Raw genomic sequence first — 11,842 nt, 5'->3', positions numbered from 1 at the left:
GAAGCCAAAGGTGGGGCGAGTGTGTGTGTTGGGGGCGGGGGAAGGGGGTCTCTGCAGAGGGCTGTGAGGACAGTATTCTAGGGAAGGAGGAGCTGCATGCAGCTGGTGCGGCCAGGGAGGGATTCCTGTAGTTAGTTGTTTGGGAGCGGGGCGAATGTGTGTGTATATGTCTGGCTGTGCTGGGGGGGCTGGGTTGGGTGGGGAGCAGGGGACGGGCTTGCACTGCTGACTGACTGTTGAGCTGGGAGGAGGGGAGCCCTGGCGAGCTAGGAGCTAGGGGCGGGGACTGCGCTCTCGGGCTGAACCCAGAGAGAGATAGACCAAGTGCGCGTGTGTGTGTGTGTGAGTGTGTGTGTGAGTGTGAGTGTACCAGTGTTTGCGTGTGCGCGTCGGAGGACTGGGAGGAGGCTCTCGGGCTCGCCTGGCCCCGGCCCGGGCCCTGGCCGCCTTGTCCAGCCCGCTCCTCCGCGCCCCTATGTGAAGGAGTCGGGAGGTCGTCGTCGGCGGCGGCGGCGGCGGGAGTGGGGGAGGGGGAAGTGATGTGCATGGGCCGGGGGGTGTCGGCGGGGCTTCTGCTGCTGCTGCTGCTCTCGGAGGAAGAGGAGGAGGACGACGGTGGCGGGGAAGAGAGTGGAGGGCTCGCGGCGGCGGCGGGCCCTGGCCCTGGGGATGCAGCCGAGTGTGTGTGTCTGGGTATAGCTCTTTGGAGACGGCAACCAGGCGCCGGGGATCGGCGACTGGAGAACAGACTAGGAGAAGGAGGAGGAGGCGGCGGCGGCGGCGGCTGCAGTAGCGAGAAGTAGCAGCAGCAGCAGCGGCAGCAGCGGCATTGGCAGCATTGGCAGCAGCAGCAGCAGCGGCGGCCGCCCTGAAATGCATTTTCCTCTCCAGCGGCCATGTTAACCAGGAAACCTGCTGCCGCTTCTGCCGCCTACCCAGCTGGTAAGGAGGAGGAGGAGGGGGGCGCGCGCTGAGCCCCGCGCTACAACCCAGCGGGGCCGCTGCAGCTGGCAGTCCGGGCCCCACACGTCCCTCTCCGGAGACCTGCCAGCCCTGCCCGCAGGGGCCGGGGAAGGGGGGGGAGGGGCCGTCGAGCCGAGTCCGGGCGGGCGCGCGGAGCCTCTGGAAACAAAGTCCAAGGCGAGTCAAGGCGCGGGCGGAGCTGGGGCCCGGGTGGCCGCCGCCGCGCTGGGCGCGCCCTGGGCCAGTCGGAGCCCACTTGGGCCAGGAACTGCTGCTTCCTGCTGCTGCTGCCAATGCTGCTGCTGCTGCCGCTTCCCCAGGTGGGCGCCGCCACTCCGCGCGGGGGCTAGCTCCGTTATTGTACGCTGCGCTGAAAATGCCTCTCTCCAAGTGGGGATGCATGCGCGCAGTGGCCCAAGGGCTGGGGGAGCTGTCTGTCCTTCACCACCACCCCACCACCCTTGGAAACTCAGACGCACCAGGCTAGGGCGACCCAAGAGGGCATCTGCAATGCCCCCAGGGTGGGGATGCTGATTCGGGCGGGGGTGGTCCGAGAGAGCCCAGAAAAGGCCCGAAAGATTGTTCCCTCCCCGGAGACTGCCCCCTACCCCATCGCCCCTTTACTCCCCCTTTTCCCAGCACACTAACACACACGCGTGTGCGCGCGCGCGTACACACGCACGCTCGCGCTGACAACTCCCCTTTAGCAGACCTCCCCCTCCTAAGCAGACGCCGCCTAAAGCGTGCACCCGGTCCCCCCAAAACGCTGCTTCTCTCTAGGTCCCTTGACTGGTCTCGCTTCGCGCCAGAGAGGTGGCTTTAACTTTGCCAATGCTGGCGACCCTAATTGGGAGGGTAGGCGGACTGGAGGGCCGTGTGTTGGGCTGTTTAGCGTGGGTCATTAACTTTTCCCGGACATCCGCCCTCCCTCCACGCCGCCCCAAATGGCTGTTGTGCGAGCCCGGGCCTCCCCCCACCCCTCGTCTGGGCCCTGGCGAGGCCCAGGAGAGGGCCCCCGGCTAGCTCGCGGGGCGCTGGCCGAGGCCCCCTCGCGCTCGTTTCCTCCCTGACTCTCTTTTGTCTCCCTCGTGTCTTCCCCAGGCAGAGGAGGGGAAAGCACCGTTCGTCAGCTGCAGCCTTCGCCGGGACACGGGGCTGGGGCTCCTCGGAGTGGAGTGGGGACTGGCCCGCCGTCCCCCCTCACCCTGCCACCACTCAGGTCCAGCAACGCTGTGGCCGTTGCCTCCGCTGCTGCTGCGGCCCACACGGTGAGAGCCCCTAGGGGAAAGGAGGGAGGAGGGCCTCAGAGGGTGACAACACCTGGCCTTGGGCCCCTTCACCCTGGGAGCTGAAAGGCCAAAGGGCAAGCTTAGAAAGAACTCAGCCACCAGTGGAGCTAGAAGGACCATTGGGGGCCAGCTCAACTGCCTCCTGCATTTTACCAAGGAAGAAACTGAGGTCCAGAGAGCAGAAATAACTTGCCCCACGTCTCTGGGCTACTTAGTTGCTTTGCTTGACTGGGTTTTGATCTCGAATGGCTCGATAACCAAGCCAGTGGTTTTCCTCTGGACCACAGGGCTGCACTAAATCAGGTCCTAAAAGCTGTAGTCACAAAGGATTTCCAGCTTCACCTCTTCCTTTTGCCTTCTCACACCACCACTCCCCCCTCGGAATTTCCTCTTTCCTTGCTGCCTGCCTTCCCGTGTCAGCCCTTCCTGCTCATAGAGCACCCCTTCCCCACCCCCCATGTGGGTATTTATAGAAACATGTACTAGGGTAGGGTAGTCACTGGGCCCTACCCGGAAAATTGATCCCTGAATGCACCTCCCAGACCTCTCTTACCAGCCAGAAGGGAGCCATGCCAGTGACCCATTGCTTGTGTAGACATGTTTTATGAGTATTTCAAGTTTGATCTTAACAGAAGGAGTAATTAAAATAGGAGGAAAAAAATAAAGGACTCTTAAGGCCAAGAGCACAACAGTCACTGGGCCCATGCAGTTTGACATTGTAGCAGTGGAAACCAAAAGCCTTGGCATTATTGGGAGAAGGGTACAAGTTCCTCAGTCCTTGATAATATGGAGGCCAAAAAGCCCCAAATATTTTGTTACTGCTGCAGGTTACAAAACTGAGTTTTTTATACCATCAATGCTTTTCTCAACTCCCATGGACCCACACCATGGATGGTTTCTGCTACAAGGGAAGAAATATTTTTGGAGTTGGTGATGGGCTCTCTCTTTCCCTCTTTCTTCAGCCAGATTCTCTAATCCAGTTCATTTGGGCAGCCAGCCATCTGCTGGAGTGCTTTCCAGAGTCAGGTATGGTAGGAGGGGGCAGCTCGATCTGGCAAGTGCTTGCCCCAGAAATGACATCATTTAAAAGGTGGAAGTTTGGTCGTTGCCCACTTCTGTTGCACTGATGCTTTTTTTTGGTCAGAGGAGAAATTCTAAGTGGGTGACCCAGTCAATATGGTTACCTGTTCATCTCTCTCCCTCCTCAGGTCTATAAAATGGCATATTTTACTAATACTAATCTAGATTCTAGAATATTAGTGAGTTAAGAATTCACTATGGAACAAGTGTAGACAAATTTGTATTATAAAATGCCACCTTACATTAAGAAATATGTGTTGCAACCCAGTTTTATTAGGGTATTTTTTAAGAACCTGGTCTGTTTTTTGTGGTCTTCTTTCTTTTCTTTCTTTCTTTTTTTTTTTTTTTTTGAGGAGAAGAAAAAAGTTATCATATGAAATTTTAGTAAATAGGATAAGGTAAGGTTTTTCCTAAATGTTGTAATGAAGGGGTTGGACTTTTAGTTCCATCCAGCCTTAAATCTGATTCTACATCTTCCCAGCATTAAGTGAATCATAGATGTAGAGCTGGGAATGGACCACATTGGTTTTGTAATTCAGCTGTCATTTTACCAGTGAGGAAACTAAGGCCCAGAGAAATAAGTAGTCGGGATCACAGGTTATACAACCCAGGGTCACACATGTAGAAAGCTACTGATGAAGAATGGTATTAACTACTAGAAGAAAGATGTGCCCTATTTGTTTCTGGAGTTCAGTTTGATAAAGGTGTATTTGTCCTTTAGACATCTTTGAAATGAAATAATTTGAAATTGAATTTGAAATTAAAAGGGCTCTGTAGTGACAGAATACATTATCGTTATCATCATAGAATTTATAAGGTTTGCAAAACACTTTACATACATTATCTTATTTGATCCTCCCAATAACTCTGGAGTGGATACTATTATTGTTCTCATTTTACAAAAAAAGAAATCCAGGGTGAGAGAGTTTAAGCATTTTGTCCATGGTCACATACCTAGTACCTGAAGCAGGATTAGAACTCAATTCTTGCTGACTCCCAAGAGAAACACTACAATATTGTATCACCTGGCTCCTTTTAGGACATTATCAGAAATGTCCTTTGCTGATTCAGCTACCAGGGTCAGCACTCATCTTGGTGACCATTTGCTTTACCTGTGTGTGAATTCTCTATGAATTACCAATAACTAAATATTTGAGTTAGGAAATATGCTGGAATTTTTAAAAAATTGTTTTCCTTTGGGAGGAGCTTGGGCAAGGGAAGACATCATACAGTAGTTAGATATTTCATCCAGTTGTAAAGTAAAAGGCTCTTGGAGATCATCAAAATCAACCCAGTAGATTTACTGAAGAAATGGAGATCCAGAGAGGCTGAGCTTCCTGAGTTTATATGTTTGTGTGACTTGAATTTGTTTCCCACAACTGCACATTGGCTGATGCTATTAATTGTAGTAAGTGTTTCTAGGTTATAGAGAGGCTCATACACTTTTCTGAACCTATATTTCCCCACACTTGTCAGACTGCTAGAAATTTTTATTTTTAATTTCAGGACAGTTAGACCTGGGAAGAGCTATTTTTAATCGAGTGAAAAATCAGCATTCTGATGGGGGAAAATGATCTTGTCATAAGAATTTGCCCCAGCAGCATCTCTTTGTACACGTTATAGTAAAGAGGGACCTGAAGGGTAGTACTAAATATACTAAATATAGCATAAAGATGATGAACTTTGGGACTTAATTTGTCGCCTTACCCTCTTCTTCTTCCTGGCTCTTGGTATGTATGCATTCATTCTCTCTCTCTCTCTCTCTCTCTCTCTCTCTCTCTCTCTCTCCTCCCTCCCTTCCTTTCTTTTCCACTCCCCCCTCCCTATTCATATCTGTCTTTCCTTTTCCTCCCTCTCTATCGTTTCTCTATCTTTTCCTTTTCCTCCCTCTCGATCACTTCTCTGTTTCCTTTCCTTTTCCTCCTTCTGGGTCATTTATCTGCCCACACCTATGACACATTTGATTGGGAGACAGTGGTGCAGGGCTATCTAGCATGGGGTGTCTGCATCAAAGAAGGCATTGTGATCTGTGAGCAAAGCAGAATGGTTGTGAGATCCACAAATCTAGAGATAACTCCTCCCAAATGTTCATATGGGCTATTTGTACCTCACTTGTGGTAGAGTCTGCTGAGCTCATATTGGTGTGATATACCACGGTCAGATTCACTGTGCATTGACCCTACCACAGTGATGTCATTTCTGTCTTCAAGAAAGAAAGACAACAACCAAACAATTTTCCCTTGAGCACTGAGCTAAAAGTATTCCAGATAACCTGTGGGCTGTCCTTAGGCATATGGGAGATACTACTGGAGCATTTTCCTCATATAATTTTCATTTAACTTGATAACATTTCACGGTGCCATTCTTCTGTAAAGCATTCTCCAGGCATTAATCATCCATGCCAGAACTCAATGAGGACTCAATAAGTGGCAGTATCCCCATTTAATGGATGGAGATTTTTCAAAGCAGAGAAGATAAACAGTGTAGAAGGTGGAATTAAAGTTCTAGCCCTCTTGGATTCCATCTTACTCCTAGACCACTAGGCAGTGCTTCCAAGATGACATCAGAGTAGCATATTATGATGCTTAAGGCACTTGGGATCCTTGGCTCCGTGAGTTAGCAGGAATTTGCCATTTTATTGGCAGTGATTTAAATAACCATATTGAATAGAGCACAGAACTGTTTTTGTTAAACTTTTCAGGTATTAAAAAAAAAGTTCCTTGAGTAGATAGAGTTTTGTGGTCAGAGGAATACTTTCAGTGGAAGCCAGCTAGTCTAGATTAGAGAACTGTCTGACAGCTAACTTCATGGGACAGTGAGAAGAGGTATTGATTTTTAAGTCTTGAGTTTATTATTTATCCTTGACAGATGTATATTCTGGAAGTAATTCTAACTAACCTCTTCTTCTCTCCTCCCTGTAGAGATCTTTTTAGGCTGCTACAAATTGTTCCCATGTTTTAGGACAGTGTATTTGCTGGTAGAGTTGCTATTTATATTTAGATAAACTTTCACTGAATTAAAAGATTGATAAGAAATACAGCATAAGACTCAAAGTTTGGAGACTTTGGGCCCTAGAGATGTTTGTCACTTCCCTGGACTTTGATTCCATCTTGGCTGATAGTATTAAGAGTAAGGCAATCTTCAAAAATAATGCAGACCAATTATGGAGATCAACTAGGAACTGTTGACAGTTAAGTCGTAAAAGTTCATTTATTTCTAGAACCTACAACCATTTCATCATTTATGTTTCCAACTATGTAAAACACAAAAGTCTCTATTTGAAAAACCATCAAAGTTCTCAAATACTGGGTTGAACTTTTTGCACTTTACACAAAATTTCTGCAATGTCACCAGGGAGCCTCCAAAGTCTCAAGTTTTATTTAGTCTCTAATAAAGACCCCAACACTTTTATAGCCTTGCTGTGGCAGCTTGAATTTTCCTAAATCCTGCTTTTAGAGTTTCTTTACCTTGACCTAAAGAAATTGCCTCTTGTGGAAAGATTTGGTCATTTTAATTTTCAGACCTACTCATGTTTTTCTTTGCTTATGAGGTCATAAAAAAGGGAAATGGGGGTAAAAACAACAATGAGAAAATAGGTACAACATTTTAACTGTCCTGCTGCGTTTTCCCCCCTAGTTTTACTGAATGTTATCATTAAGGAAACTGTCCACTATTTTTAAAAATATATTTATATTCATCTCTTGTGTTTTTACATTACCTAGATTCTTTTATTCTTCCCCTTCTCCTGTCCCCACAAGAAATCCCTTATAACAAAAATTTCTGCTGCCCAGTATTTGGTTTATAATAAAATTTACAATTCTTGCAATTTATGTAGTCCTTACAACATTCATTTTTTAAAAAACCCTCGCCATCCATCTTAGAATCAGTACTGTATATTGCTTCGAGGGCAGAAGAATGGTGAAGGCGAGGCAATGGAGGTTAAAATGACTTGCCCAGGATCACACACTTAGGAAGTTTCTGAGGTCAGATTTGAACCCATGACCTCCCATCTCCGCCTGACTCTTAGTCCACTGAGCCGCCAAACTGCCCCCTAACAACATTCATTTTTAAAAGCTTTGTCAAATTGATAATAGAAAAAAATAATAATCTGTTGTCTCTAAAAGGCTTAGGAAAACCTCTTAAGCATATTTCATAATTTTTGACAGTCTAAAATGTCTTAGAAGTGTAGTTGTAACAAAACTGACTGTTCAAATAGTTAACATACTTTCCATCTCTGCCTACATAGTAGCCACTAAAAAATTTTTCCTAATAATATCGTTGGTCATGATGCCACTGAATTACCATTTGCCAACATAAACCATCCAGTACCACACACTTGATTGTTACTTTGTCTCTAAGCAAGCCCAACTCTCCTGTAAGAGAGATCTAATGATTTTAGGAGCCCAGATTTTAGAAGTGAAAGACATCATTCAACTCTCTCACTTTGAAGAAAGTGAAACACATGTATCTCTGAGATGTAATTTTTCCAAGTAGATTATGAAAAATATTAACATGTAGATCTCAGATAGCTTAAAGACCACTAGAAGTAGAGTTTAGGAAGATAGGGTAATAGGGGCTAGCTACATGGCTTTAGTGGAGTGAGACAGGAGGACCTGGGCTCAAATTTAACCTTCCTATCTCTGTGCAATCCGGACAAATCTCTTAACCCCCAGTATTGATTCTACAAGGGTTTTAAGAAAAAGAAATGGTAATGTTAGAAATGCTTATGCTAGGGTTTCAACCACTTTATAATTAGCTTCTGAAGGTGATGCCTTTCTGTGTAGCTAGAATACTACCTGGAATACATGGTGGAAAATGGAAAGGACTTTCTAGACCATCTAGTCCACTCACTTTTTAGGTGAGGAAAGTGGAGTCTTGAGAAGTTAACAGGTCACATAAGTTGCATACTTTGTTCCATTCCATCACAATCCCAGTTTGGGGACCTTTGCCATACTCACATTAACTCACCTTTTTAGAGAGGAATCAATTTGGACCTGAAGTGGAAATTTCTAACTTAATTCCATTTTTAATAGATGAGTTTTTCCTAGGATATAGTCTTCTGAATTGACTTAGGCTATTGACCAAAAAGATCCCTGGAAAAAGTGCAGGGGTTGGCTTGTTTGTCAGAACAGGTAACTTTTTAAGGTCCCATCTCTGATAAGCACCAGATCTTATCAATGAATTGGGTAAGGATTTTAGAAGATGATGCTGTATCTCTGTTCTTGATTTGGTGAAATGAAAGTGTGTCCAAGAGTAGTTGTTCTTATTCGCTGTCAAGATGGCTCCTGCCCATCTTTGTGTAAAAGCTCAGAATTCTTGGCCATTGATGAGGATGGGGAGGAAGAGAAAGTGCCCAGAGAGATAGAGAGACTTTGGGGGGAAATTTCAGGATCCTGGTTGCTTTTCTCCTTCTTCGTCTTTCGCAGGCATTCTAGTCATTCTTTTCATTCTCTTTGATGTATCCCAATCCTGGGATTCTGAATATGTTTACCAAGCTACTTTTCAACTAGAGACAACACCAATGGAATAGGTGCTCCATATTTGAGGAGTTTTTGTAGCCTCATTAGCTGATTTATTCTTTCTTCTTCTACTCTTCTTCCTCCTTTTGCTCCTCATCCTGCACCCTCTTCCATCTTGTCCTCTTCCTTTTTCTTCTCTCTTCCTTCTCTTATAGGCTTTTAGCATCTCCACTACCATTCTTGTGAATCCGTGTTGATGGAATACCAGGGTACCTAACACTGACTTTTTAATAAACTTCATTCTATTATTTGAAATGACAAGTAAAGGAGGAGTTTTACCAAATTCCTTTTAAAAAACAAATACAGTGCTGACACCTAAACCAGGAAGAACCAGAAACAGAAAGAAAATTCCAGATGAAAATGGATGCAGAAATCCTAAATAAAATACTAGCTAGGAGACTACAACAATATGTCACAAAGATAATACATTGTGACCAAACAGGATTAGACCAGGAATGCAGGCATGGTTTGCTATAAGGAAAACTATCCACATAATTGATAATATCAATAACAAAATAATAAAAACCAGATGATTGTATCCATAGATGCAGATATGTAATTCAAACCACATGGAGCAATATAGATGGAAAGGTGATTTAGAGAAAGCCGGGTTCACGGAGATAAACCTTTTATGTTCTCATCATAACTTCTATCTTTGACTTCTAGATTGGTGGCACCAAGCACGTTATGAATGATCACCTGGTCATTGGCAGCCACCCACAACTACAGGTACAACAGCTTTTCGAAGATAATAGTAATAAGAGGACAGTTCTTACTACTCAACCAAACGGGCTTACGACGGTTGGTAAAACTGGATTGCCGCTAGTACCAGAGAGACAGTTGGACAGCATTCACAGACGTCAGGGGAGCTCGGGCTCCCTGAAGTCTGGGGAAGGACCCGGAAAGGTAAAAGCCGCCTCTATGACCCCGGAACAGGCGATGAAGCAGCACGTGCTAAAGTTAACCACCTTCGAACACCATGAGATTTTTAGTTACCCCGAAATATACTTTTTGGGTCCCAATGCAAAGAAACGCCAAGGCACGACGGGTGGGCCGAACAACGGCGGCTACGATGACGATCAGGGCTCTTACGTGCAGGTGCCCCATGACCACATTGCTTATCGGTACGAAGTCCTGAAGGTCATCGGCAAGGGCAGCTTCGGACAGGTGGTGAAAGCCTACGACCACAAAGCGCACCAGCACGTGGCCCTCAAGATGGTGAGGAACGAGAAGCGTTTCCACCGGCAGGCGGCGGAGGAGATCCGGATCCTGGAGCACCTGCGGAAGCAGGACAAGGACAACAACATGAACGTCATCCACATGCTGGAGAACTTCACTTTCCGCAACCACATCTGCATGACCTTCGAGTTACTGAGCATGAACCTCTACGAGCTGATCAAGAAGAACAAATTTCAGGGCTTCAGCCTGCCCTTGGTTCGGAAATTCGCCCATTCGATTCTGCAGTGCTTGGAAGCGTTGCACAAAAATAGAATCATTCACTGTGACCTTAAACCCGAGAACATCTTATTGAAGCAGCAGGGCAGGAGCGGGATTAAGGTGATCGACTTCGGCTCCAGTTGCTACGAGCATCAGCGTGTCTACACCTACATCCAGTCGCGGTTCTATCGGGCGCCGGAAGTGATCCTCGGGGCTCGCTACGGGATGCCCATCGACATGTGGAGCCTGGGCTGCATTTTGGCGGAGCTCCTGACCGGTTACCCTCTCTTGCCCGGGGAAGACGAAGGGGACCAGTTGGCTTGTATGATTGAACTCCTGGGCATGCCCGCCCCCAAACTGCTGGACGCATCCAAACGAGCCAAAAATTTTGTGAGCTCTAAAGGTTATCCCCGCTACTGCACGGTTACGACTTTGTCCGACGGCTCCATCATTCTGAATGGTGGCCGCTCGCGGAGAGGGAAACTGCGGGGCCCGCCGGAGAGCAGAGAGTGGGGGACGGCCCTGAAGGGCTGCGACGACCCTCTCTTCCTTGATTTCTTGAAACAGTGTTTAGAGTGGGATCCCGCCATACGCATGACCCCCAGCCAGGCGCTGAGGCATCCCTGGCTCAGGAGGCGCTTGCCAAAGCCTCCCACCGGGGAGAAGACCGCAGCAAAACGGATCACGGAGAGCACTGGTGCTATCACGTCTATATCCAAGTTACCTCCACCTTCAAGCTCAGCATCCAAACTGAGGACTAATTTGGCACAGATGACAGATGCCAATGGGAATATTCAGCAGAGGACAGTGTTGCCAAAACTGGTTAGCTGAGCTCCGAGTGCCCTCGTGCTGGTAATCCGAGAGATTCTATATTGCTGGGCCTTATTCATTTGAAACAAGTAGCTCAGATATGTTTTCATTTGCTCAATAATTTTACTCATTTGTATCTTTTTAGCACTTATTTTAATGTAAGAGTTGTTTCATTTTGTTTTTATAAAGTATATGGGGACAATGCTTTAAGTTTTTATAGTTTTAAAGAATGTTTTTGTCTTCTAAACGTGATGATGAGCCTTACTGTATTTCGTGTGGCAGAGAAATAAATAATCAGTGGCAGGCCATTGATGACAACATGACTGTCACGCATTGCAGCTCCGTGTCAAAGGAAATTCACTATGGGTTGTTTTTTTTTTTTTTTGGATGGTTCACATGATTAGTCTCCTCCAGAGTGGTTGCTCGTCAGGCTCCACCCTCGCCCCCCATCTTCCGATTTTTGCCCACAAATGTAGCACGGATTGTTATTTTCCATACCGTTATCTGGAATGGAGGAGCAGGAGTGGTGAGGGTGGAAGTCTGTGTCCCCTGAAGATACAACTGTGTCCTAAAGGACACTCTTAAAGTCGGTGTCCAAACAAAAGCAAAAATAAGATCCCTAAGATTAATTATGTCCTATTAACATTCAGACAGTGTGTAAAAAAGCTAGAGAAGCAGACTGTGGGTGGATGAATGAAGATGGGAATCTGTGTGCTCTTCTAAATCTTACAACATGACAGATGA

At 46.5% G+C, this 11,842-nt stretch overlaps 1 protein-coding gene across 1 annotated transcript; it reads left to right on the top strand.

Moving 5' to 3' along the window:
• Positions 1–814: 814 nt before the first annotated feature.
• Positions 815–11,436, top strand: DYRK2 (dual specificity tyrosine phosphorylation regulated kinase 2). The gene is made up of 3 exons (XM_044677811.1): positions 815–942; positions 2,065–2,231; positions 9,518–11,436. Exons 1-3 carry the CDS (start codon positions 897–899, stop codon positions 11,117–11,119), a joined length of 1,815 nt encoding a protein of 604 aa, XP_044533746.1. The 5' UTR covers positions 815–896; the 3' UTR covers positions 11,120–11,436.
• Positions 11,437–11,842: the final 406 nt, after the last annotated feature.

This window comes from Gracilinanus agilis, chromosome 5 (assembly GCF_016433145.1).
Source record: "Gracilinanus agilis isolate LMUSP501 chromosome 5, AgileGrace, whole genome shotgun sequence".
Lineage (NCBI taxonomy): Eukaryota > Metazoa > Chordata > Mammalia > Didelphimorphia > Didelphidae > Gracilinanus > Gracilinanus agilis.
Note: the sequence above shows the minus strand (reverse complement) of the source record. Positions and strands in the feature narration are given on the sequence as shown.